At 42.3% G+C, this 27,046-nt stretch overlaps 4 protein-coding genes and 1 non-coding gene across 5 annotated transcripts; 2 read left to right on the forward strand and 3 right to left on the reverse strand.

Annotated features, from left to right (window-relative positions):
* Positions 1 to 4,601: 4,601 nt before the first annotated feature.
* LOC108049206 lies at positions 4,602 to 14,022 on the forward strand. The gene is made up of 6 exons (XM_017130321.2): positions 4,602 to 4,941; positions 11,126 to 11,268; positions 11,334 to 11,491; positions 11,949 to 12,609; positions 13,044 to 13,422; positions 13,490 to 14,022. Exons 2-6 carry the CDS (start codon positions 11,161 to 11,163, stop codon positions 13,492 to 13,494), a joined length of 1,311 nt encoding a protein of 436 aa, XP_016985810.1. The 5' UTR covers positions 4,602 to 4,941; positions 11,126 to 11,160; the 3' UTR covers positions 13,495 to 14,022.
* A 673-nt stretch (positions 14,023 to 14,695) lies between these two features.
* LOC108049237 lies at positions 14,696 to 22,428 on the forward strand. Its single transcript, XM_017130361.2, has 9 exons — positions 14,696 to 15,008; positions 15,190 to 15,436; positions 15,644 to 15,865; positions 15,934 to 16,126; positions 19,391 to 19,531; positions 19,792 to 19,883; positions 19,945 to 21,313; positions 21,608 to 21,826; positions 21,892 to 22,428. The coding sequence occupies exons 1-9, from the start codon at positions 14,828 to 14,830 to the stop codon at positions 22,297 to 22,299; spliced, it is 3,072 nt and encodes a 1,023-aa protein (XP_016985850.1). The 5' UTR covers positions 14,696 to 14,827; the 3' UTR covers positions 22,300 to 22,428.
* LOC108049238 (zinc transporter ZIP11) lies at positions 17,068 to 18,931 on the reverse strand. Its single transcript, XM_017130362.2, has one exon. The coding sequence runs from the start codon at positions 18,514 to 18,516 to the stop codon at positions 17,491 to 17,493; it is 1,026 nt and encodes a 341-aa protein (XP_016985851.1). The 5' UTR covers positions 18,517 to 18,931; the 3' UTR covers positions 17,068 to 17,490.
* Positions 22,429 to 23,153: 725 nt separating the features above from the next.
* On the reverse strand, positions 23,154 to 26,626 carry LOC108049219 (elongation factor 1-alpha 1). The gene is given in 3 exon segments (XM_017130335.2): positions 23,154 to 24,107; positions 24,110 to 25,129; positions 26,514 to 26,626. Coding segments are annotated over 2 exon segments (1,389 nt in total). The 5' UTR covers positions 25,110 to 25,129; positions 26,514 to 26,626; the 3' UTR covers positions 23,154 to 23,718.
* On the reverse strand, positions 25,481 to 25,554 carry LOC123037003. The gene has a single exon (XR_006417291.1). It is a non-coding gene; the product is annotated as a small nucleolar RNA snR61/Z1/Z11 (small nucleolar RNA).
* Positions 26,627 to 27,046: the final 420 nt, after the last annotated feature.

Below are 27,046 nucleotides of genomic sequence, written 5' to 3' on the forward strand. Positions count from 1 at the left end.
TATCGCCAATGCTTCTGCCAATCGACTTTGGTAATTCCATTAAGTTTGACTTATTTATAGACAGGTGATTTATAAAAGTATAGCCAAGAAATGTAAGAACTTCCCAATGTGGAATGGTAATATTTGAAATATTAAGATATTTTATTGGTCATTTTTTTGTTAAATTTTTAATTACACAATGTACTTTATTATGTTGTAAGACAAATCTATTTCTTACAAATAAATTAATTCTGTTTTCTGATGTAATATTTAAAATAAATTTACTTAATTTTGCTTCTATGACAGCAAATATTTCTCTTTAATTGCTTTATCACTCAAAAAACATTGCTCTCTCTTTAAAGCAGATAAAACTACAATTTATTTTATTGCCTGAGAAATTCAATTTAATTTAATTTACATGTGTCTCTCCCTCTTAATTAAATGCAGCATTCTACATTCGCCTTAATTGCATATTTAAAGCTGACATTTATTATAATTAAACTTACATCGACTAGTTGTCTGAGTCTTTTTCAGCTTTCGGTTTCAGTTGCTTGTGCTAATTTCGCCTAGCAACTTGATTAATAAGCTGCCATAACGCGGCTATCAGAGAACAGCAGCCGCCAACCCAAAGACACCATCCATCTTCCGGACAAAGAAGCCCGTCTTCGGGGGATCGGGAAGGGGAATGGGAATGGGAATGGGAAGCCATCCTTCCAGCGAGGTGCTGAAAACGAAATTCATTTGCTACAACATGGCCTTGAGCCATGAATAATGTGCGCAATTACTCTTCAGAGTTGTCGTGTGCGGAGTTCTGTGTGTGCCCCCAAGAACTGGAGTGTTCTTGGGATCCTCATTCTAATGGCCTGGCCAACAAAAGTGCAAGTTGCCAGTTGCCAGTTGCCAATTGCGATTAGGGGAATTGTGCCACTTGCTGGCTCCTTTTCTAATGGCGCCCCTCGACTGCAGTTCGCTGTGGCAGTTAATTACACCTTGTTGGCCGTGTTGCAAGTCAGCGTGTTGCCGATTCTGTGGCAGATACAGCCAGCTTGGTACCTGCACCTCGGCACGTTGCAGCGTGTGAAATGAATGGCGCATGTTTTTGATATCATCGAACAAGCCAGCTCGCAGACTCCGCATCTCTCCCCCGATTCGAGGCCCTGCGATAGCCATCGTATTTCAGCATTTTGTTTTGTTGACATGTGAAAAGTCTTCTTCTGAGTCACCGGCGTGAAAAACTCGGCTTGCCCCGGGCAAGGCCACCAAAAAACTTGAGTCTGAGATACTAGACGAGCATTCGCCATTTACGGCTATGTCTTTTTGTAATATCTATATTCTTATTTAAATTAAAATATTAAATATGGGAATTTACATTTCAGAACTATAACATAAGGCACCATAAGTATACAAAATAATATGCTTGAAATTATTTAATTTTAAGATCTTCTTATTTAGTAAATAAATAATCTTAAAAGAGAATATTAATAATTTTTTTTTTTTGGGACTTTTACTCAAACTAATTTATTTATTTTTTTTAATAAATAATAATAATAATTGCAAATTAATTGATAGAATTTAACAAGTATATTAAAACCTAAAATATTTTGTTTACTGAGTATTTTACTCATTAAACAATTAATAAGATCAAGTATGTTTTTTATCATAATAAAAGATTCTAGTTTTAGAAGTTTGACTGCCTGTGAAACCCATTACCGCTATGGGAATTAGCATAAAATTGGCCACACTCAGAACGGCTATTGTCAGATACTTTCAGATTTGGACCGCGTCATCGCCAGCAAGTTCTTAACATAATTGTTAACGCCTCAAACGGATTAAGTGGCAAATTATGGCCGAAAATTGCCTTACATCAAGTGGCCAAATGGGTTTGTTCGGCAATTTCCCAGGTTTCAAGGCTGGGTATGCGGAAATTGCCAGCAGTTCAATTAACACACCCAGAGCGAAACCTTTTCCCATCGCCACCGATTTGATTTTGATTTTAATTTCGTGTGTTTTGGATTTTGGTTTTTCTGTCTTTTCGGGGTATTGAATTCGATCGGTTTCTGCATGCCCGAGTGTTCGTCGGGCGTTAAAAAGCTCTTAAATTGCACAGCGTCTCCTGCATGCCAAAAAGAGTCACAATCTTGTGAAATTACAGTCTGAAGGTTGCAGCAGTGACCTTAACTTTTGGTTTTTTTCGAGTCATTGACACTTGTAGTTTTGTATCAAGTCAATGAATTAGCTTTAATTCGAGTTACGTCACAGCGTTCGTTTCTCTGCTGAATCATAGTTCCGTTCTGTGAAGGACTTTCCTTGATCGATTGGCTTTCGATCACAGAAAAGGGCAACCAACATGACGTATGCTTAATCCGGCCAAAGGGTAGAACCATTCGCTTATCAATCATACGCCACGTTGGCCGCCGTCAACCCACACTATTCACTAAGTCACTTGAGACAGGCGAGAGATCAAGAATTTGCCATTATTTTTAGTCAACTCTTTTTTTCTTTGTGTGTCAGCACGAATTAAAGCTGGCGATTTAAATCGCACCAAGAAGCCAAAACAAACAACACGATGCGGAAATTGTTTGTACAACATGGCTAAAACAAAGGCGCCCAAACAATTCATTATTATTGTTGTTAATATTATTGTTATTTTAACGCGATGAGCAGCCAAATAATTGTGCATAAAACACTGTTTAAAATCAGAATTTAAATGCTAAGCCAACCTTGATTTCAATTAGCAAATATGGAGTGGCTGCAAATTTCTCAATTTGTTGCCAAAAAAAAATAAAAACCCATTTGTCTAGCCATTTTCTCCCAACCATCACTACTTTTTTTTTTTTTTTATTTTCCGTTTTTAATGTAGCAAGGTCGTTCGTTGGTCCGCGACGCCAAAAGCAATTTGTAATGATTATTAAAACAACGACCTGCTTGGCATGCTCCAAACAGCCGTACAGCCAAATAGCCAAAGCCTTCCCCTTCACCCGGCCCATAACAGCCATTGTTTACTGTACCTGTTGCCGTAGCTGTTGCCATTTGCCGTTTGGCGTTGGCTTTTAATTGAAATAGCAAAAGTAGCAAAAAAACAAAAAAAAACGACAACAAAAAAACAGTAACAGTAACAAGGCAGTGGCTAACAAAATTATATTTGGATTACAACATGGTCAGCCGAGCTGCGAATATATATTGTTTATATGAAATTCTTGGGCAATAATTGCCGCACAACGCAGCCTTTCGATACGTATTCACCGCGGTGATTGAATAGCCATGAACATTGTGATTATGACAGCCGGACACTCGAGGAGTTCTATTTAAAGCACCCCAGACAACAGATCTCTGGGCATTCCATCTGTGTTAGCTCAGCGTCAATTTGGCAGCAGCAGCAACCCGCGATAATTGACTTGTGAAAGGGAAATCCATCACAGCTCAGTTCGAGGGATGGAACCAAAGCCATTCTATGCTAAGTGACCGCCACACCCTCCCCCATGATTCACTTCTTGCCAGATTCAACTCTGAATCCTGAGCACATAAATTGCATTTAATGCTGGCTAACCAAATAAGCCAACTGCCATAAACGAACGAATCTCGGTCTGAATTATGTCGCTGGTTGGGTAAATCAAAAACCAAAAAAAACCAGAGCCAAATAGAGAAGCTTGCCGAACGAGGGAATTACCCAGGGGAACAGGGGCATAAAGATACATCCGCGACGGGAGCGGCGGCCCAAAACAAATCAAAAGTAATTCACACGCTCAACATGCGAAAAGAAATAAAGGAATATAAAAATGTTAATTTCTAGGCACTAGAACGAAGCATTCGATACTTGAACGAGTTCTTAAATCATTATTATATAAGAACAGCGAACAAAACACTGTAAAACAGATTTTAAAGTATTTAAATTTAACGTAACTCTTAAAATGGATATTTTTTTAAATGTTTTTTAAAATTTAATATTATCAAATAGATCAACAAAATTGATGTGTGATTAAGGTTTTTTTATTATTAGTGAAAGAGATTTTGAGTACAACATTTTTGAACAGAACATTTAGCTGTTAATAACACATTTTAATTTAATTTTGTGAAAAGTTTAAAGGTGCAAATTAAAAACCACTAATATGTGGATATTCGCGAATTGTTCTAGTTCTATTCGCAAAAATGATTATTATTTATTTGTATTAATTATATTCTACAGTCACAAGATCAAAAGCAAATATTTAACTTTCACCTTGATATTAGCAATATGGTATTTAAATATGGTTTTTATTCTTGATTTCGATTTCAACTTTTTAAAACAATGAGACTCTTTTAAAAACAAGTTATTTAGAATAAAAAAATCATTAAAATATGTAGATCTTGTTCTGTGAAGAAGCTTTTAAATACTCATTGATATGGGAAGAAGTTGCTCCAAGAATCTTTATAGAATCTCAGTCAACCTTCTCGTTTGGCAGTCGGCAGGCGTCTGCGAGAATTGAGAAGAGCACTCTTCGCAATCGTGTTTCGAGTCGCGTTTACAGAAAGATTGAGCTTCGTTTCGGGTAGTTCGGCTGGGGAACTTCGGGCCAGTTTTGGCCAACAAGTTGGGCTGTCTTGCTGTGGGCCTCACCGTTAGCCGAGCAGTCGAAACACGCAGCTTGAGGCGAGCGGTTCTTGCGCGCGCTTCCCCATCGCCTAACTCTTTAACAGCGATCAGCTACTAACCCACAGCAGAGACTCAGTAGAAGTCGTAATCGCAATCGTAATCGTCGCGAGCGCAGAGTTCTGAGAGTGTTGTGCCAATAGAGATTAAAGACAGACAATTGTAAATAATCGAAAAAAAAAGAAATAATATTTAAAAACTAAAAACAGTAAGCATTAACCAGCTGATTGATTGTGGGCGTTGCACGTTCAATTCTGATTCACACTCGGGAATAAATCCAGCATCGATCAGGGGACTTACGGATACTCAAACGCCGCATTGCACTTCCAAGCAGAGTAAGTCATCCCAACCCAATCGCGACCTTGACATTTGAGGGAATTGATTTTGTCGTTTGCTGCTAATTGAAATGAATGCACGCTCGAGCGGAGAAGATCGTTTGATTGGCACTTAAATTGTGTGTTGTACAATCATCTGGCTGCAAAATTGTCCAAGTCAAGATTTCAGACCGACGACCAGTGTCGCACAGCCAGAGATTTTAATTAGCATTCTGTGGTGTCTTATAAATAAACATGGATCGGTTTTATGGTGGATGTGCTAAACGCCAAAGGCCACTGAAACGGGCTGTCCATGAGTGTGAAATAAAAGCTAAGTCGGGCTAAAGCTATATGCTACATAACATATGTAGTATTTCTATACTGGGCCGAATGTGTGTTAGCATGTAAATTACAAAATCAAGTTCGTTGCCTTAGTCTTTTGTTTGGCCTGCACAAAAGGTTCTTTGGCTTGGACATGGAATGGAAACCAAGTTAAAACCAAGTTGAAACCAAGTTACCAGTGCAGCGGAAAACTGTTCAGCAACCTTCACTGGCCCTGGGAAAAACCCGTTCGCGTTCGAAATGCGTGTGCTTAATTTACACGAAGATTAGCATTAACGTTGATATAATTTCATATTTTTATTAACCAAAAACTGTCAGGCCATTGCGGTTTTGGCCGCTTGCCTTGGCCAGAATTTATGAGCGATGTAATCTCCACTTTAGCCGAAACATTCAATGCATACGAAATTCCCGAAAACAAGGAAGATCTCGTCATGTGATTCAGCCAACTATATAGTATAGTATAGTATCGGCTCCATCTTCCGCGGGTCTTTGGCCTATTCCCCGTTTTTTGCTTTCTGTATTCTGTCGGCTTTTGTTATGGATTCGCCATTCCCTCCAACTGGAGATCTATGTAAACAGAAAGACTTATTTGCATGCCAAAACGAAAGCCTAATTAGGACAGCCAAATCGAGGCTTTTGGCCTGGCCCACATTCGAGGCCATATTTTGAAGTCGCTCGCCCCTGAATTATGTCCACTTTGGCTAGAATTTTACACCCAATTATCCACGCAATTGTTAATTACGCGTTTGATTGTGCCACGGCGACGGCTCAATTTCAATTCGAAGCCGAAATTAATGAACTCTAATTAAGCGGGGTGAAAAAATATGTATGGGAAATACGAAATCATAAGAAATACGAGCGGCCTTTGTTGAAGTGCTTACGAGTGGAGTCTTTTCCTGCTCTTTAATTGTATTTCGGCTGCATTGTAGTTGCCGACGACGACGACCATATTGATTGGCAGAAATCGGTTTGAAGCGTTTTCATTTCCATGATGTAATTCGGGGCTGAATGTTTGTCATGAATCACTGGCAAACGGCCAATTATCAATTGCAGTGGCTGCCAAATGTATTAGCATAAACAAATCGAAACGATGACTAATCGAGAAGCGAGAACACAACAAGTCAGATTTTAATTAGCCGAAAAAGACAAGCCAAGTCATCTTCGATCTCGCACTATTATTTTTGGGCCCAAGAATTTTTTTTGTGCGCCACTTGTTGAGGCCTAAGAATAGAAGACCGAAGAGCCAAGGCCCAAAACGTGCTTGGCCAAATAAAAGCCGAATTTTTGCAAGTAATTTGAACATTAAAAACAATGTCGGGTAATAATAATCACTCAATGGCAACAGCAACAAAAAGCGGAAGTCAAAGCCACACGAAAGTGCTGTGCAACATTTTTTTTTTATTTTTACGCTCCTTTTTTTTATTTTGTCTTTTCTTTTATTGTTTTTTTTTTTTTGTATTTTGACGCCTTCCTGGCACGAAATACTTTGGTGAGAATTGCAAATTCTCAGCACTGCAATGGGAGAGAAATAAGTGAAAATATTATGAAAGGCGGCGAGGCAAGTGAAAATCGGAATTTATAATTTTCGTGTGCCGATTTTCCAACCGCAAAAACGGTGCCTCGAGCAGCTGCCACTATTTTTGCAGCTACAGCAGCAGCATTTGCTGCCACGGTGATGCAATCACATCGGCTTGACATGCACATCGAGTGACAGAGCAGACATTGCGCATACGCCGCATTGTGCAGAGCGCCACAAAGATGAAAGCCGAATGGGGAGTCGCTGGCCCCGCACAAGCAGAGCATCTCCGAATTTGAATCCCAATCTGAATCCGAATCCGAACCAGAATTGGAGCAAGTGAGCAGGCCAACACAATGGCGCAGCCCCAATGCCCTAACTTTCCATCCATAAATCCAGCGAACGGGTTCAGATGCGAAGATAGGTGGCACGGCATTCAGATATTCAGATATTAGCATTTAACTTATTAAAGCTCCGCGATCTGGATGAGTTTCGAAAGAAACCTCGGACAGATGGCCTGAGATACAATGATTACAAAGAAAAATGGCACACTTACGTTCAGCTTATAATTGGTCTATCTGATGAAAGCAGAAAACTTAAATTTATCAATCCGTGATAGTATAAAATCAAATCAATTCTATAATCTACCTAATATATTTGGTAATTTCAAGTTAATTTTTCAAACGTTCTAAATATTGCAATAAATTCAATAGGAACAATTCTTTTTAATTTTATCTATGTTAAAGTTCAAAATTTTTATTATGATTATTTTTACAGTTAAAAGTACAAACTAATAAATGTCAAAGTAGTGCAAAAAGAATTTATGGCACTTTTAATTAAGAGCAAAGTATTTAAAGCAGATTATGAGTTATTAAAGGCCATTAAACAAACTGTGTCATTAAAAATCTTATTAAAAAATATATTAATCAATATGCAAGTATTGAAATCCGATTTATAGCTAATTAATCTCATAAAATCATAGAAGTGCATAGAAACTGTTAGGAAAAAAATGTTTAATATAAGGATCAGGACAGTAAATCAAAGAAACAATTTAGAAGGGTTTCAGAAAACTTATTTATAAAAACAAAAATTAATTGTTGATATATAAAAGCGATAAATAAACACATGTTTATGATTTTATGAGGGAATAAGTCTGTAGTTTAAAATCTATGGTCTAGGTATTATGTATTTGTTTATGCCCAAAACTTACCCTGCTTTTGATACTTACTATAGGTACTATATATATATATCTGAAGACCCCCCAATGCTTATGACACTCACACGTGCCCAGCGTGTCGGGCGTCCAAGACAGCCTCTTCATCCATGAGTTCCTCTCATGGATTTTCTTGCATGTTGCGTGCCCCTCCATACATATATATATATATATGTGCCTTTTTTCATCATCATCTTCTTCACTAACAATATGCGATTTAATTTTCATTTTCTTGTTTTTGTCGCCTTGCTCACATGGAGACGAAATAAAGTGCCAACTCATAATAATGTAAGCCACAGATGCCCGCACTGTTTTTGTTGTTAATGGTGTTGTTTGTTGACTGACTTTTGTTGCGTTGCCACGAAAAGTAACAAGTGCACAGCCGCCCGCGACATTGTGCAAACAGTTCATACACTTTTTGTTTTTTTGTTTTCTTGGCCCTTACTGTTTGTTTTGCATTTAAATCATTATGCCATTAAAACACAATCTCGGGCGGTGGCAAAATCTAAAAATAAAATGTATCATTTTTGATTGGTCTTTGAGTGCTCATAATTCGCGTTGATTGATATCCCAAAAAAATAAACACATTTTATTGCAGCTATCCAGTTCCGAAAGTAAGAGCAGAAATATTGCAAAACTTGTTCCAGCCGGACATGTAAAATATGCGAACTCCAGTTTTTCGGTTCAACTCGGTTCGGTCGGTTCACTTTCAAGGTTGGCTGGGGCGTCAAGAACTTGCAGAAACCGTAACAACCAGCTGAAAGGTGACTTACATTTGGGTGTGGGTCTCTAGATGACAAGACACTACACGCGCTGCCATTTGAAAGTGCATGGCACAAGCCATAGAATTGCGCAATTGCAACTGACTCATAGTGGCGGTTGCCAATTAACCAGCGAGCTAAGCGGCTTAGCCAGCGGACAAAGGAGCCCGGACTTCGAAACCGAAAAGACTTCCTTCTGCGCCACGACCTTGGGGAACTGGTACGGCTGTCTGTGGTTCTACAAACTGCGTACTCACGCACAGAACAGTTGCCTCGCTGCTAAAAATACACTCACGGGCGACCTTGAGGGGCTTACATAATTAATTGCAAGCGGGTTTCGGTATGCGGAAAATGTGCTGAATCGAAAGACTCAAGGCACGAACTTGACGGGCATCGCAAGACTCCGGACACGAACCCGATTTTAGCACTTGCTGCAGTTTTCTCCTTTGACAACACCGCTTTGTTTATCATCTCGAGTAGTTCTCCAAAAACCAAACAAGCGTAACGAAATTGCGGATTAATAAATCAGCAAACAAGATAAATCATCTGCTGGCCATGTAAGAAGCTTTAATTATTAAATGCAGTTTAAACTTTTCATAACCAAAGGCCAGCTAGATAATTAAATTTCATACCCCTGTCTTTATACTTATAACAGAGATACACAGATACAGATGTTTTCGGGTGAGTGTGGTTCTTGTTGTTGTCGAATGCGATCATCGCCAAAAAATCAACATCACGTTCGGCATACAAAAAGATTTTATATACTTATTGGACAGGCAGCAGCACAAAAAACCTCGCCGGTGATGGAGAAAAGAATGAAATGTTATGCGTATATATTATACAATATAAAACAGTCTGTCAAGAGATGGCAAAACAGAGAAAAAACCAGAATGCCATTGACGTAGGAACCCCAAAAACTTAATCATATCGCTCTAAAATAGAAGATGAAACAGACAGAACTGAATGTTGCTCTTGGGGTTTTGACTTCCAGTCGAGAAGAGGTCAAGTCGTGGCTGGGTAATGATATCTTTGTGATATTTGACCATCATTAACAGCAGGGCTCCTGAGTCATGAATGAAAGTGGAGTGGGTTCTAATTAAACAAAATGTTGGCCAATTCTTGGGAATTCTAGAGGTCTCAAAAGGTGACTGAGTGTGTAAAAATATTAGATTGAATCTCTGATATATACAGACTTACAAGATCTCAACACTTCTTTGAAAAGTAACTTAATACTTGCGATTCTCTAGAAAATCCTCTGCATTTCTCATAGATTTCTCAGAGCCACAAAAGTGTCGAAAACTTTGGCTTGTGGGCGTGTCTTCATGTTCTTACAGAATATAATTCGCCATAAATCTTAACTTTTGCCAAAAAGAAAACCAGTTATAATTTCAAATTTCTTCTTGGCCAAAACGGATCTTTGAATATATATAGAAGTGCGTGACATTTATCAGGTTTTATGGCCATTCTGTTTGTTAATTAAAGAACCAACGCCAACGCCAAAAAGCAAATAGAAAGCCAAGTCGGCGGCTTCAATGGATTGGGATCCATGTTTGTGAATGCTCGACGGGAAACTCGCTCGCTGGTTGGTCATTAAACAACAGCCTGCAGTTCTGGGTAATTTGGAAAACATTTAAATAGGGCCATGAAATGGGAAATTTATAAAGTAATGCAGGGCATGTCGTGCCCTTAATTTGATCACGCCAAGAAATGTCACATTTTTTCGTTGGGGGCTAGAAAACGGGAATGGGAAGCTCCCCAGCCAGACTCACTTTCATTGCCACTCGTCGGAATATGTGACACACATTTATTGGTAAATCGCATTTGGTCCGCAATTAATGCCAATCACGTGGCCGACCGCCAATCCACCTGACTACTGACTTCGGCTACCACTACTGGATTTTGTCACAAAACGCTGACGGCAGTCAGTCGGTGCATAAGCAAATCGGGGCTGACTTTGAAGAAAAACCCCAAATGGCCAATTGAAATGCCAGGCCAGTTGGCCTGACCCGAACAAAAAAATGCTAAACCGCATGTTCGACAGAGTGTTTAGCACCAAACAATTGTCAAGGCATCTCAATTAGAGGCGGTGACATTGGTGATTCGATCGATTCCAGCTCCTTGGATTGCTGGAGCTGAAATATCCAAAGCCCAAAAAAAAAAGGTACACCATTCGTGTGCAGAGTTCATTGGCTCGCAGATCGATTGAACTGATTGCTTAATAATCTTTTCAGTGCGTGTCCCATTCGCCGGCGATTTAATTCCGTCCGCCAGCCAGATCCAATCAAAGTCATTCGCACCCGCTGGTAGCGCTAGTTAATTGTCTCATAATTATTTATAATAATTGGAATTTCGGAAAATGTTCTCCCGTTGCAGAGGAAACGAATCAAGCGAGCAGACAGACGGACAAGATGATTTCTCGCCGCAAGATCATATCGCGTTCCCTGGACAATTTGGATGCCATCGGGCAAGAGGAGCAGGAGGAAGACGTCTGGAACGATCGCGAGAAGCTCTTCAGGGTGGGTTTCATCTATAGCGATTACTATCGATTCAATCCTTAACCCCGTCTATCCACTTTCTGCAGGATCACATCAACGAGGTTCTGTCCAAGTGGGAGCAGATCGATGACGAGATCTGGGCCAAGATAATCGTCTTCGAAAAGAATCGACGCGTGGCCAAGGCCTACGCCCGCTCCTCTGTGATAACCATAAATGGATCCAAGAACGGATTCGATGGAGTGCGGTGAGTTGAAAACTATAAATTTAAATTTAAACATGTTTCTAAGCCACAAGAAAAACTCCTTTATAAAAGTGTTATACTCATTTTAAATCAAAGAATATTTTTGCTTACTTAAAAATGTTAAAAGAAATAATCAAAGTTATTAATGTCTCAGATTAACTTACATCAAAATATATTTAGCAACAAGATTTTAATGCTTATTTTTAACAAGTTTAATAATTGAGGGTTTTTTTTAAAACTTATCAAATTCATGAAGTAAACCAACTTATTGAATGTATCCTTTACCCACAGAATTGGTCTAATCAAAGATATTTATGTCTCGGATTATAATACATCAAAATATATTAAGCAAAGTGATATTAATCCCTTTTATTAATAAGTTTAATAAATGATGGTTTTTAAAAACTTACCAAATTCATGAAGTAAACCAAGTTATTGAATATATATTTTAAACCCACAGAATTGGCCTGAATGGCTTCGACAATCCCATGCGTGATGCCGAGACGAAGGTGATCAAAAAGTCGATTGGTGATGGTTTTAAGATCAAAATGGACGACATTGGCAATATATTCATTAAGAGGTACGGCAAGAGCAGCGTCTACGTGAACAGCACATCGCAGGGAAACGAGGAGACGGTGATCGGCGGCGACATAATCCAGATGCCCCAGATGTCCCTCACCTCCGGAACTTCGGGCAGACTGTTCGACATGAAGAAGTTCCAGACGAACATAAACCGTGAATTTGCGCGATCCTATCCGGAACGTGGAAGATTGGAGCGCCAGTGCCTGTCGGCCGTTTCGCTGGTCAAGTCAAACAACAATCTAATCAACTCCCCCGTCTGGATACTCGTGGTCAATGTGGTGGCCATGGACATGTTGAGGAGTCGCCTCCAAAGCATTCCCAAGTCGCTGGATGCGATGGGCATGCGAGTGCCGCTGACCAACAGCAGCGAGGATCCCTACTCCACCATCGAGAGCCAGGTGGGATTGATCTATCCCACGCCCGCCGCCTCCGATGATTCGCAGAACTCACAGAACTCCCAGAATTCGAGCAACTCCAGCAAGGGACGTCGCAGCATCTTCAGTGCCGCCTTCCTCAACGAGGGTCCCTATGTGCCCAAGGTATGTTTTAGTTTGGTTACAATATTGGAAAGTCTAAAAAACAACAAGAAAGAATGCAAACTTCGGCAAGCCAAAGTTTATATACCCTTTCAGTTATTACAAATCGACTACATTTTGATTTCTATGCCTATATTACTAAAAACAATAAAAATAATAAAATAAAAATGTCGATTTTGCAATCGTTTCTATGGCAGCTATATGATGTTGCTGTCCGATTTTAATTTAATTTAATTAAAACCGTAATTCCATAATATTTAAATATTACCAAATCCCAAGGAACAACAAAAAAAACATTAAAAACAATAAAGTTATAATTTTTTTTTGGAAATCCAAATAAAAGCACAGAGCTAAATTTATTTCAAATTTAAAGTAATTTTATACGACTTACAAACTATTTTTTTCTCTAATGTAAATTTATTTATATATATTTTCAGCCGGACTACGAGGCCGGTGGATCGCTGATGCCCATTTATGCGGACAAGAAGCGGCAGAAGAGCAGCGGGGCGCAGCAGCGGAAGAAGCAGGACGATCCGTACTACTGCGGTCTTCTGGCGAGGATTCCCAACTTCATCAAGTCCTCGAAGCAGCCGTGCTCCGCCAGCAAGCCGAAGAAGGAGCCAAAGATCTCGCGGAAGATCTCGGCGCAGCATCAGCACCAGCATCAGCATCAGCAATTCCTGCAGCCGGCGCAACCCATTCCCATCGCCACCTTCCACCACTCGTACTTCCCCTACAAACTCTACCCCCCGCAGCACCGTCTCTCCCAGTCGCAAATGTCCCTCTGGGATGCACGTAGTCTGATCAGCGCACATGGTAGGTTGCCTCATAAAATAATATGTTATATGAGAACCCAACTAATCCTTATATTTAACCATTGCAGAATGATCACCTTGGCTGGCCCTAATTTATTCAACGTCTAGCATTAATTCTACAATTATTTAGTCAAAGCCTACGTTTTAGTTTTGGTCAGTGGAGGATCATTGGACCATCGGATCATCGGATTTTGGAGTGCATTTCGCTCAGTTTTGTGATAAATGCAGCGAAATGCAGCCATTTAGCGTACACCAGTTAATACGCCCTAACTCTAATTAACCGCAGTTAACTTTAAGGCAAGCAGAGAGATTTAATGATTATGCAATTTGTAATGAGTAATTAAAATTTTGCCATAGTTTCTTAAATCGTTTAAGACTGAGAGAATGTCCTAGAGCCCACGAAAAGCGCACGAAGAGATTGGCGGAGAGTCGAGAATGGGGGCAGAGAATGTCATAAGCAAATTAATTGCTACTTTAGGCGAGTTCAATTTATTGTTTTCTTATTATTTTTTGCTGTACATACAATTCATATGTAAATAAGTTCGAATTAAAAACATGTAAACGATATTAGTATGCATTAAAAGAAAGTTCTAAAAGTCAATGTGTGTGTTTTTTTCTTAATTTGGAAATTGTGTACTTAGCTTAAATAAAGTTTGAAATATTTATTTATAAGCTTTTTTCAGATTCTTCGTATAGTCATATAATAATTTATGACTATACTTATTAAAATATATGGTTTTAGTAAGTCGTTTTTCTATATTTTTAAGTCAAAGTTTTCTTTAAAATTATCAATTGAGATTTTTCTAAATATCAACATAATTTACTACTATAGCTCACTATGATTTTGACTTAATTGTCATATTAATGCGATTATTGTTAATGTCATTTTTTGACCACAACTCCAAAATCTTGTGGGATGTTAATTTTTGGTTGCCAATTCCAGAATATTCTATATTTCTTATTAGCTGGTATAAATTCTGCTCACTCTTGGTTCTTAAATAATGAACAAATTCAATCCTTTAACCAACATCTCCAAGTAAAATTCGGTGCTAGAACAGCCAGAATACCGTGGTTTTCCGACGCTTTTCCCTTCGTTTCACCGAAGAGCACAAATTCCTTAAAAAAGCCGCCAAATTTCAAATTTCGATTAAATAGTGAACTAAAATTGGAGATGATTTCAAGAATCGAATATATTAACTAAGTGTATCGTTTTTTTAGATCGATAACTGATCCCCCATTGAAGGTATTCTTGCGCTCCCAAGAAACGGTCACACTTAAACATTGTGTTGCATTTTTTTGTAGGTTTGGTTTAGAGTTTTTATTGTATTGGCGCCAGTTTTCAGAGTTTAGCGACTGATTTTAGTGCAATAACGAGGCAGAGAGTGCGGAGCACCAGGCCCGTGATCATGGACAAGTTTCTGCTGCGCAATCCCACATGGAAGACGAAGACGTACGGCTCGATCGCGGCCAGTTCCGCCAAATCCGTGGCGTCGCCGATCCGCCGACCGTTGCAGGATTCAAATCTGCCGGACTCCAGGTCCAAACCGTCGCCCCTGACACCCAAATCTCAATCTCAGGTCCCAGCAGGTTGGCTGTGCTTACCCTTTTAAAAGATCTAACCAACCCAGTAGTTTTAATTCCGGATGCGTAGCTAACCCTAAATTTGTAGTTGTAGAAATCAGTACAGAAACATATTTTAGATATTCAAACATCACCATGTGGAGGAATGACCCAAATATCGCTAACAAGCTACGTTCTCTCTTGCTAGATGACCAGGTGGCCAAGGATCGGCTGATGCTCAAGCCCGTCCAAGCCGTCTCGAAGGCAATCTCCCAGCACCGCTCCGAGTTCCAGAAGGATCAGGACAAGGACGAGGCGGCCGGATCGGTAGTAGCTTCTCCAAACGGAGCAGCCTGCGCCACGCCCACCAGAAAGGAGGGACATTGGGCGCGACTGCAGCAAGATCTCAACAGCCCCAATGCTGCACTGCGTCTGCGCGCTATTCGTGCCTTAAAGTAAGCGATGAAGCAAAAGTAATAACACTGCCCAGAATTCAATTTGTATCTTTCTAACTTTAAGACCATTTGGTTAATAACCAGGTCATACAGAACACAATTGCCTCGTAATTTTAAACAATTCTTTGGTCATTGTTGATCGCTTCAAAAATACCATACCTTAATTAAATGAAACTTGTTTAATCATTCACCAACCTTCTCTTTTAGGAGCCCCACTACGTCATCGTACAACACCTTCGATGTGCCCCTTGCCGAACAGAGCATCATCACCATGGAGGAACGCAATCCCAAGGAGCCACCCACCCTGTCTGAGATGCTCAAGGACATAGTTGTCTACGTGGAGGTGCGAACCGGAAACGACAATCGTTCCGAGGGCGTAAAAACAATCATAGCCAAGATGGGAGCCCAAGTCAAAGATCGCCTATCGCGGTATGTTAATAGCTCTCAACTGTTTGACTTAAAGGTTCTATATAAAACTCTTTCCATTTGGCTTATAGCTCCATTACCCATGTTGTCTTCAAGGATGGCCAGCTCTCAACTTATAAAAAAGCCGCGGAGTGGAAAATACCCGTCGTTTCGATTCTGTGGATTGAGGCCTGCAAGGTGCAGCGCAAAATCTGTGATCCCAGCAAGTTTCCCATCAGCAACATACGCATGTACGAGTATCCAGAGCTTTTCGGAAAGATGCCGGTAAGTAATACCAGCTATTTGTTTGTGTTAAACCTTTTATCTGGTTTCAATATTCAAATGAGGTAAACCGAAGTACTGTGGGGGATTTAATATTTGCATTTAGATTGTGTTCTTGAATTTTAATAGAGTTACCTTGAGTTATCGGACAATCTATAGTTATATACAAAGTATGAAATGGAATTTCGCTTGAATTGATAAAAACGAAAGACTTATCAACCTGCTCTTACAACTTCACATATTCCTATCATTCAAATTTGTTAGAACCAACAAGTCTTGAACATCTTTCAGACGAATTCATCAACTCCACTTGAGATACGGGTTGAAACAAGCTGATGTTAACTAAGTTTTTTCGCAAGGGAAATAAGAAAGCCTTTAATTACTGTAATCGATGGCATTATCAATTTATGACTTTGCTGGCACAGAAGCATTTACTCCACTCAAGATATGCCCCCACCTAATGGGTCATTGAGCGGGCAATGTTTATACTTTTATGGCAGACATAAAGAACTATTAAGTACAGGTATGGAAATCCAACCAAAGATAGCTAGCAAGAGGTCTTATCGACCAGTTTTGCTGATGACCACGATCGCAGTGGGTGTACTGTGCCCCACGGCACTCATGTGCGAGTACTTACATTTCTGAAATGATTAGTTAATCCACAAAATGGCGAACACAAACGCAGGGCCGCGGGCCGTCTGAAATTGCACGTATCTCAAACACGGAATACGCGCAATATTGGGAACTCTTCGTGCCGGACAGATTCTTATCACTTATCACTGGGTGACAGCGAGTCAACCAGTTGTGTTGTTGTTTCTCCCAGTTATCTAATTGAATTTACTTGCTCTTATCAGGCTATCGTAGGGCACCGGCGACGGCCAGGAAGTTGTCCGGGCGAGGCCAGCAATATCTTTCCCGGCGAAACGGCGAGTAGCCTACAGATGCTCATTTGAATGCGCTTCAATTTATTGCTTAAACATTAGACAGTTTAAAAAGACACAAGCCACTGGACGCCGGTGACAACTTAAAACCTATTTCACATGCACGTTTGTTTACAATCTTTCCGAGAACGGGGTTCATTTACATAACTCGCTGGGAATGCAGTACATTGCACAGACACAATTGCACAATTACGGATGCCATCGCGGCATCGCCAGTTGTCAAGTGTTTTTTACTACAAAAAACTTAGACTCTACGTTAGATTATTAGATTCTCGTTTGGGGCTGGTTCTGAGATTTGTACAAAGCCCGCTTCTATTTACATGCCAGCAGAAGTAAGAAGTTCGCGTTAAGTACAATGGAATCTTTGAGTTTTACACTAGCTTATAGGTTCTGCGAGGCGGGCGAAGGCAGGCCTGCGGTGGCTCCTCACGACAGCGCCACCTCCAGGCACATCATGATCAGGAATCCGGACACAGTGCCCCACGTGGCGATCGTTCCATTGCCACTGGCATGGGCCTCGGGCAGAATGTCATCCGAAACGATGTAGATCATGGCTCCGGCCGCAAAGGACAGAGCGTAGGGCAGGATCAGGTTGGCAAAGGTCACTGCCACGGCGCCCAGCACGCCAAAAATGGGCTCCACCATTCCGGACAGTTGTCCGTACCAAAGAGCCCTCTTCACGCTGAATCCAGCGGCATGCAGGGGCAGACTGACGGCCAATCCCTCGGGGAAATTCTGAATGCCAATGCCAATGGCCAGATTGCGGGCACTCTCGAATGTCGACGAATTCGTGGTGCCAATCGCTCCAAAGCTCACGCCCACGGCCAGTCCTTCGGGAATGTTGTGCACCGTGATGGCCACCACCAGGAGCATAATCCTCTTCCACTGGGAGAGGGCCTCCTCGGCGCGCTGCTGCTCCTCGGGCGTGGTGTAGGTGCACTGCTCCATCTCGTTGATGCTGCCGCCCTTCTTGCGGCGCCTCGACTCCCCGCTGTGCTGGACACTCAGGCAGTCCGAGAAGCTGTCCAGGCTCTTGGAGGCCAACCTGTCGGAGGCTCCTCCGTTGCGTTTGGAGTCCTCAATAGCTATGTCCGCCTTGTCCTTCGACTGTGTCATCTGGATCATCATGTTGGTGCTGTTGAGGCCCAGGTAGGACATCAGCTTGTCGCAGCCGTAGACGAAGATGGATCCCAGGAGGAAGCCTCCAGCCACGGGCACAAAGGCATACACTCCATACAAGTGGGAACTCTCGGCCATTTCAATGGCGGGCTTAAGGAGTGACCAAAAGGAGGCTGCTATCATAACGCCCGCTGCGAATCCGAGGGCGGCGTCCAGTGACCTCCGTTGGTTGCCCCGGACGAAGATCACCAAGGCTGCGCCGGCGGCAGTGAGTCCCCAGGTTAGCAGGGTGCCCAGCAGGGCCTGCGTCACGGGTCCATAGCCGGGAATCATCTTGGTTTCAGGCCTCCTCCGTACTCGTCACCGGCTGGTATGCTATTGTCTGTTGTTCCCAAGATTTATTCGCGTGTGCGGGGAAAACAAGTTTTTTAATTGTTTACTCGCAGTTGGAAATATGCCACGTTCTTGGGCACAGATTGCGCAGGTAAACAAATCAACTGAAAGCAACTTTCAATGGAGTTTTGAGTTCTGTTTCAAGGGAATCTCTCCGGAACACTTGTTGCTTATCGTTTTTTTCGTGGTATGAAATGGGGTGTACTGAAGCGGGGGAATTTCGGGGGGACGCGTAATACTGTCGGGTTGATAAAAAGTTCTACTAGATCTACTGGAGCGCGTCGGAAAGTGATGAATGAGCCGCTGACTGAGCTGACAGCCCCACAAAAAGCAATTTTTATAGGGCCGTTGGCTGATTGCCCCAGATATCGATAGTGCTATCAGCCGGGTCTATCGATTGCGGGCAAGTGATAGAGATGGACAACTCTACATCGATATTTACCAAGGGCGCCTCATTCAAATCCAAAGGGCCTTTAAAAGATAGTCACCATTAATTTTTAAATGGGTAATTTCAAGTAAATAAAACCCCCTTACCAAGTAAAATCAACTGCTATCGATAACTATCTAGATAAATCATAAATACTTGGCAGCCATCTTACTCTAGATAAGAACGTTTTTTATTTAAACAACGGGCCAGATATCACGTAGTTATGAACAAATAAAACAGTGTTTTCTAGTCAACATGACTGACAGAGTCGGGCAAAAAGTCGGCATTATCCGCAGCATCAGCAATAACACCAAAGGGCATGAGCTGCTCACCATAATTAAACCCCAAGCCCGCTTTGATTAATTATGTCTCGAATTGAACTTGCAGCGCGTCAAGTTTATGCAGCCGGATTCAGAATTAAATCAGCGTCCAAAAAAACGTCAGGGAACGCCCACATCCTCCAAGGATAATGAGCCAGGATCGGCCAACAAGCGAGCACAACCGGGAACTCCTACCACTACACCAAAGGTAAATACTCATTTTGTATTTGTTTTCATTTTTATACTTTTTCCTTCAACATGTATTTAAAATTGATTAAGAAAAAGAAAACATGTTTATTTCAATCAGTCAACTAAAATTGTTTACTTTTTGTTTAATATTACATTACAGCCTAAGCTACTGTTTAATCTTAGATAAATGTTTTGCTAACTATAAATAGGGATTTAAGAATATTAGAACTCAGCTAGGATTATAAATGTTTATTTTTTAATATCTACTCCTCCTTACAGAATGACATCAGCCGCTTCTTCAGGGGCCTTAACAGCAACAAAGCTTCAAATGATGAGGTAATCGAGTCACCAGCCACCAAACTACTAAACAGGTGGGTGTATTTTAAGTACTAACTTATGCAAAACTTAATCCAAACTTCCTTTTTGACACAGGATAAGCAATGGCTGCTACACTCCCTTACAAGCATTTTCTCCGTCGCAACAAAAGGGAACCAATGGCAGTGGAGATGCTGTGGCCGAAAAAGTGCAGGCCCAGAAGAGCTTGCAATTCGGAGAGCAGTCGGTCAGCAATACCCCTCAGCCGATTCCATCGAGCATGCCTAGGCCACGGCGGAGTACAGTGGATCCGCCTCCGGTGATGACTCCTCCAGTGCGCACCAGTCGCCGACGCAGCTGCGTGGCAGAAATCAGCAGTCCGGCCGCATTGGAACCAAGAATGACTCGTCGCAGGAGCTCGCTCCTCGTAGGCGTTGTTACCACGGCAGTACAGGAAACTGCACCGGCTCCATCTTCAGCTATGGAGCCCAGGATGACACGTCGCAGGAGCTCCTTACTAGTAGCGGCCAAACAACCCCAAGAACCGGCCCAAAAGCAAACCATTCAAACCATTACCGAGGAGCTGGCTCCCATTGCAAAGGGCAGGAATTCGCTAGTAATGAAAGATAACAAGATAACCAACCAAACGAATTGCGTAGAACAGTCGATAGAGATTTCCGCCGTGGAGGCGGAAGCATCTTACAAAGCGGACAGGCGAGGCACCCTTTACGCCTCCGAATGGATGGACATAAGTACTGCCCGGCGCCGCAACGTGGCCACATCCAGCTCTGAGCTGCAAGACGAAAACGTTGCCCTGGCCAGGCAATCGCTTAACAACATAACCACGCAGACATCCAATTCCACCATGGAGGAGCCACTGACGCCGCTTTTCAGCTCTACGCGTCTTCCCAGCGGACAGTCCACGGGGAATCGGAGGCGCACCATTTTCAACCTGGATATGGAGGTGATAAACGAGAGCATCGAAAGGATCAACCAGTCGCATCGCAGATCTCTGGCCATGGCAAATGAGGCGGAGTTGGGCGAGTGTCGCATAGTGTCGGAGGCAGAGCAACCGCAGGCGGAGGCGATCCCATCACAGGAGCCCAAAAGGCGGCGCCTTTTCAATCCAAATGACGAGGTGGTCATTTCGCCACCGAAAAGCAATAGAAAGAGTCGTCTTAGCATCACTGCCTCGTCGGGCTCCGTTCAGAAGCGTCGTCGATCGCTGGCAACTCCTGCTAGAATCTCCTCTTCGGATATAGTTTTACCGGTTCCTGCTCCTAAAACAATCACTACCACGCAGGAAGAGGAATCAAACGAACATTTTTTAACTCCCGAGCCTTCGGAGAATGCCATTCCTGAACTAGAAGATTCCTTACTAGACGCAGAGGAAGTAGCAGACAAGCCAAAGGGCAAACCACGTTCCCGGATTCGCACTCTCGTGCACACCAACATGCACCAGGAGCAGATCCAGGTTATCCACAAGGTTGGTAGCAAGGCAGAGTGACCAGCACACCACCCACACATCACCCTCTGATTGTAACTTTTGTAAACCAAGTTCTCAAACTCCTGTAATAGATTAGTTAGTAAACCCAAACTAGTTTGTAAATTAGCATATCCGCAACTCGTTAATGGCCCATATTAATTATTGATTAAGCATAAACAACACTCGGTAGATTGGTAGAGCAGTCCCGCATTTGTAAAGCCTCCTCCCGCACAATTGAATAAATAATATCCGAGGCGGTCATAAATCCTAATCGAAAACCGCCTTCAATCGCAGGCCCTGCGCAAGTTGCGCGGCATGCGTCTGGATCCGACCGTGACCCAGCGCACAACCCACCTGATTAGTCTGGAGCCGCGGCGAACCCTTAACCTCCTGCGAGGGTTGATGCGTGGCGTCTGGATCGTAAGCTACCAATGGGTGTTGGCATCGATTCGGGCCGGCAAGTGGATCGGCGAGGAGCCCTACGAGCTCACCCGGTTCTCGCGGGCTATCCAGGTGAGTCATCCGAACCTAACAATCGATATATGTATAATCATTCATTTCGTTTTGCAATCCTCTAGATTTGCCGCACCGAGCGCCAGGCCTTTGGCGTCCACTACCAGTGCGAGTTGTTCCGCTTCATGGAACCCTTCTATGTGTCTTCGCTCTGCCCACCCGTGCAATTCAACAACATGAAAGAGCTGCTCCTGCTTGGCGGCGCCACTTTAACTGAGAACCGCTTCAAGGCCAAGTACGTCATCGGGGACAAGCGACGGGCCGAGGACGAGCGCATCTATCTGGATCCCTACTGGGTGCTCGACAGCATCACCAACATGCAGATCCAGCGGTTCGGCAAGTACCTGATGAAGTGCGCTATTATCTCGGCCGATGGCATACGGTACGAGGATCCCAAGGAACGCCTGATGGAGGCCCAATCCCAGAGACGGAATCATGACTACATCGATCCACCATTGGTGTTGGACAAATAGAGATCCCGGGTACCATTCACGTATTTTTCGCTGTCATAAAAGTCGTATTTTTAAAGCATTTTATATATTTTTTTCGTTCAAAACTTTATAAATACGCCTATGTAAATATAGTTAAATTTAATAACTCAACTGGTACTACATTAGTTAAGGAGCTTTTTTACTTGTGTTTTATATTCTTTATGGCTTTTTTAATTAGTTATTCTTAACAAAGAGTAAAAACTGTTTAAGAAAATAAATATAGGAATTAATTGGAAATTACTCTGAATTATTGTATAAATATATTGTCTCAAAAGAAAATACTATTTAAGACCAAAGACCATTTTAATGTTACTCTACTGCAATAGAAATCAACTATAGAATTCATACTTCAAATTTGATGTTATTTAAATAAAGCATATTTAATATATTAAATGTTACCAAACTGTAAATAATTACTTTTCTTGTCCCTGTACGAATTTAAATGAAAATATTTTATAACTGAATTTGCCAATAAAACAAAGAACTTTAAAGAAATCTACTAAATGGTTTTATTTTTTTTAGTTTTCCTGAACTTTGTAAGCCGGCAATAAAAAGATATTTATTTTCGCTACAAAATAATTGACGTTGACCCAGAATGCCCCCCAACCAAAGATGCTCAAATTCCTTCAGTTGCAAATGCTCGCTTTATTCAAACGATTCGAGGTATTTGTTGTCAGATTTAATTGTACTTTTCAACTAGCTCTTGTTTGTACTTAGTGGCATCGACGATAAGCTGAACTTGATCTTGTGGGTGGTGATCGATCTCGGAGCTGAAAATCAAAAACCACAACGAAAAAGAAGGTGCTTGAATGGCTGGGTGGTAAAAACAAAAGAAATACAAAAATAGGGTTTTTATTTTTTGTAAATAAAGTTATCGCTTCTATTCTGGTTCTTTTTCCATGTGTACAAAGTAGTGTGTGCAAAAATAGGGTAAGATAAATGATACATATCAAAGTAAAAAGGTTAATTTAAACGATATAAATGCTACAGAGGATATCTATATATGATACCATAACGAAGTCAACTCCTTATCATATCATATGTAGTAAACTAAAGATCGACGGGGAGATGGAGGAGGAGTGGATGCATAAATGCATGCGTTTTTTTTCCCAGTGTGTGCACTCTTCCTTGGGATCCACCGTTTCCCAAATTTTAGGCGGCCTCGACTACATTTAGCATTCGTATCCGTCGAAACTCCTTTCGATGGAAGAAATTAAACTTTTGCTTCTGCTGGAACATCATCTTATCGGTCATTTTGCGCAGGACAGGTGTTGCTGTTAGACTACTATTGTGCTTGCTGCTGCTGTTGTTGGTATTGTTGAGTGGTGTTGTTGGCTGCATTGTGTTGGTTATTTGCTTGCTGCTGCTGTTGGTTGGTGTTTCTGAGTTGGTGCAAACCAGCTACTTCTTGCCCTTGGTGGCCTTCTCGGCGGCCTTGGTGACCTTGCCACCGGAAGCGTCCTTGAAGTTGACAGCCTTGATGACACCGACAGCCACGGTCTGCCTCATGTCACGCACAGCGAAACGACCCAGAGGGGGGAACTCCTGGAAGGACTCCACGCACAGGGGCTTGGAGGGCACCAGGTTGACGATGGCAGCATCGCCAGACTTGATGAACTTGGGGTTCTCCTCAGTGGTCTTGCCGGAACGACGGTCGACCTTCTCCTTGATCTCAGCGAACTTGCAAGCAATGTGAGCGGTGTGGCAATCCAGCACGGGGGTGTAGCCGTTGGCGATCTGGCCAGGGTGGTTCAGCACGATGACCTGGGCGGTGAAGTCGGCGGCGCCCTTGGGGGGTTCGACTTGGAGTCACCGGCAACGTAGCCACGACGCAGCTCCTTCACGGACACGTTCTTGACGTTGAAGCCAACGTTGTCTCCGGGAACGGCCTCAACGAGGGCCTCGTGGTGCATCTCCACGGACTTGACCTCAGTGGTGATGTTGGCCGGGGCGAAGACCACAACGGTACCGGGCTTCAGGACACCGGTCTCCACACGGCCCACGGGTACTGTTCCAATACCGCCAATTTTGTACACATCCTGCAGGGGCAGACGCAGGGCCTTGTCGGTGGGACGGGCTGGGGGCAGGATAGCGTCGAGGGCATCGATCAGGGTCTTGCCATCGGCGTTGCCATCCTTGCGCTCAACCTTCCATCCCTTGAACCAGTTCATGTTGGTGGAGGGTTCCAACATGTTGTCGCCGTGCCAGCCGGAGATGGGCACGAAAGCGACGGCGGCGGGGTTGTAGCCGATCTTCTTGATGTATGAGGACACCTCCTTCTTGATTTCCTCATAACGGGCCTCGCTGTAAGGTGGCTCGGACGAGTCCATCTTGTTCACGCCAACGATCAGCTGCTTCACACCCAGGGTGAAGGCGAGCAGGGCGTGCTCACGGGTCTGGCCGTTCTTCGAGATACCGGCCTCGAATTCTCCGGTTCCGGCGGCCACAATCAGCACGGCGCAATCGGCCTGCGAGGTACCGGTGATCATGTTCTTGATGAAATCCCTGTGTCCGGGGGCATCAATGATGGTCACGTAGTACTTGGCGGTCTCGAACTTCCACAGGGCGATATCGATGGTGATACCACGCTCGCGCTCGGCCTTCAACTTATCCAAAACCCAGGCGTACTTGAAGGAGCCCTTTCCCATCTCCTGGGCCTCCTTCTCGAACTTCTCGATCGTACGCTTGTCGATACCACCGCACTTGTAGATCAAATGTCCGGTGGTGGTCGACTTACCGGAATCGACGTGTCCGATCACGACAATGTTGATGTGAATCTTTTCCTTGCCCATGTTGGATGATTACACGATGGCTGTGTGTTTGTGTGTTCAGATGTTGGAATGTTGGATCATTGGAAGGTTGGATGGTGGGTTGGCGAGCAAGAGAGGTTGGAATAAACAAAGGGTAAAACATTTTGTTAGCATTCGGTTAGGGTAATACATTTTTATTAACTACAATTATTAGTGGGTAACACATTCCCTATTCGTTCTTTCGACATTTGTTTGCATGCCCAACTAGCAAGCTCAACCTAACCTCAAACTGACTGGCGTACAAAACGTGTTTCTTGAGGTTAGGTTGAGTGCCCGCATGTATGGGTGTGGGTGAGAGAAAAAACTAATAAAAACGTGCAAAAAAAATTTCTGTTCCTAATGGAAACTCGATTTTTTCAGTGATTTTGGTATTTTTGTTGTCGTCAAATTTCTTCAGTAGCAGAACTGAAAATCATCATCATATCAAATCGAGAGAGTCCAAAGGAAAATTCCAGCAAATTTAATTCGCAAATACACATGTGCTTATCTGCCTGCGCGTGTGTGTGTATGTATTTCTGTGTGTATGACGCTGTTGCCGGCCGGAGGAAAAAGAAAGAGAGGAAGCAAAAGAGAGCAAAATGGCGGCTGAACACGAGTGTGTGTGACTTATACAAATGCAAGCGATCTCGCCGCGGTGGCACAAATGAAAAGAAATGAAAGAGAGGGGGGAGAAAAACGATTAAGTCATGCATTTAAATTGCAAACGCAGCCATTTTGAGTAAAATATTTATTAGAAATGGTGAAATTATTTTGTAAATGCAATTTCACAAGTCACGTTAATTAGGAGATACAAAAATCAAATTTTGCGTGTTGCTAAGAAAGGTTTTTTCGCCTACTTGACTCGCACCACTACGCAACGTGGGCCGCCATTTTGAAATTCTATGCCACATACAGAGAAAAAAAAATTAAAATCTATAAGCAAAAAAGCCATAGACCAAAAGAAACCACGTTTTTTCACGTGTTAATTGGCACATCTGGTGGATGACCTCTGTGTGCCGAGTGGGCGTGGCATACTAATTGCATACTAATGGCACACTAATTGCACCATATTGCAGGGCGAAAATGCGGCTAACAAGGCCGGAAAACTGTTAAGCTAATGTGAAAGGGAGTTATTAATTAAAAGCAGCTACACGAGTTGAAATTTGTGCCTTTGCAGACTGCCACGTGTTTGCTTTACGCTTTTGTTCGAATGGAATGGCCACCACCTTTCACTTTGGAAAATGCTCGTTAGAGGTTATCTCCGGAATACACACACACAGAAACACCACGAAATATGCACAAAATTGGCGTCTAAAATGCATATTTGTTTATTAATTGTTCGCTGGCTGCAGTTTCGTTGCAGAATCACTAAATTCACTTAATTATAGTCTCACTAGTAAAACTTACTCTCGAATAAGCTGAATGAGAAATCACGAAGTCTAAGCGGCGACGGATTCGAACAAAGTGAACGAGTGTTCGGTAGCGCTCAGCCCAGGAAGCCTCGTTTGACACGTGGTGTGACCGCGCTTGGCAGCTGACATGCGGCGATACTATCGCGATAGGCGAGTTTACCACTGCGGCGTTTCCACTAATTGCGTCTCAAAGCGCGAAATTTTATTTCAAAAGTAGGTGTAATAATAATTGGGAACTACCATTAATTAAAAAATTAAATTAAAAATATGTAAAACTACCAACCTACAGTCCTAAACCATTGCGGGTGTAAATGTTTCAAAAAAATTAAATTAAAAATATGTAGAACTACCAACCTACAGTCCTAAACCATTGCGGATGTAAATGTTTCAACTTTAAAAAAATAAAACCTAGGTTGAATGATGCGACCAAGAACGTTAATTCAATATTGCACTTTGTATGATTGCTAGAATTTTTTTTATTAATTGTTCCAAATGACTTATGGTTTTTGCAGTCCTAAAATTTGATCT

The sequence above is a fragment of the Drosophila rhopaloa genome, unplaced genomic scaffold, assembly GCF_018152115.1.
Source record: "Drosophila rhopaloa isolate 14029-0021.01 unplaced genomic scaffold, ASM1815211v1 contig_115, whole genome shotgun sequence".
Lineage (NCBI taxonomy): Eukaryota > Metazoa > Arthropoda > Insecta > Diptera > Drosophilidae > Drosophila > Drosophila rhopaloa.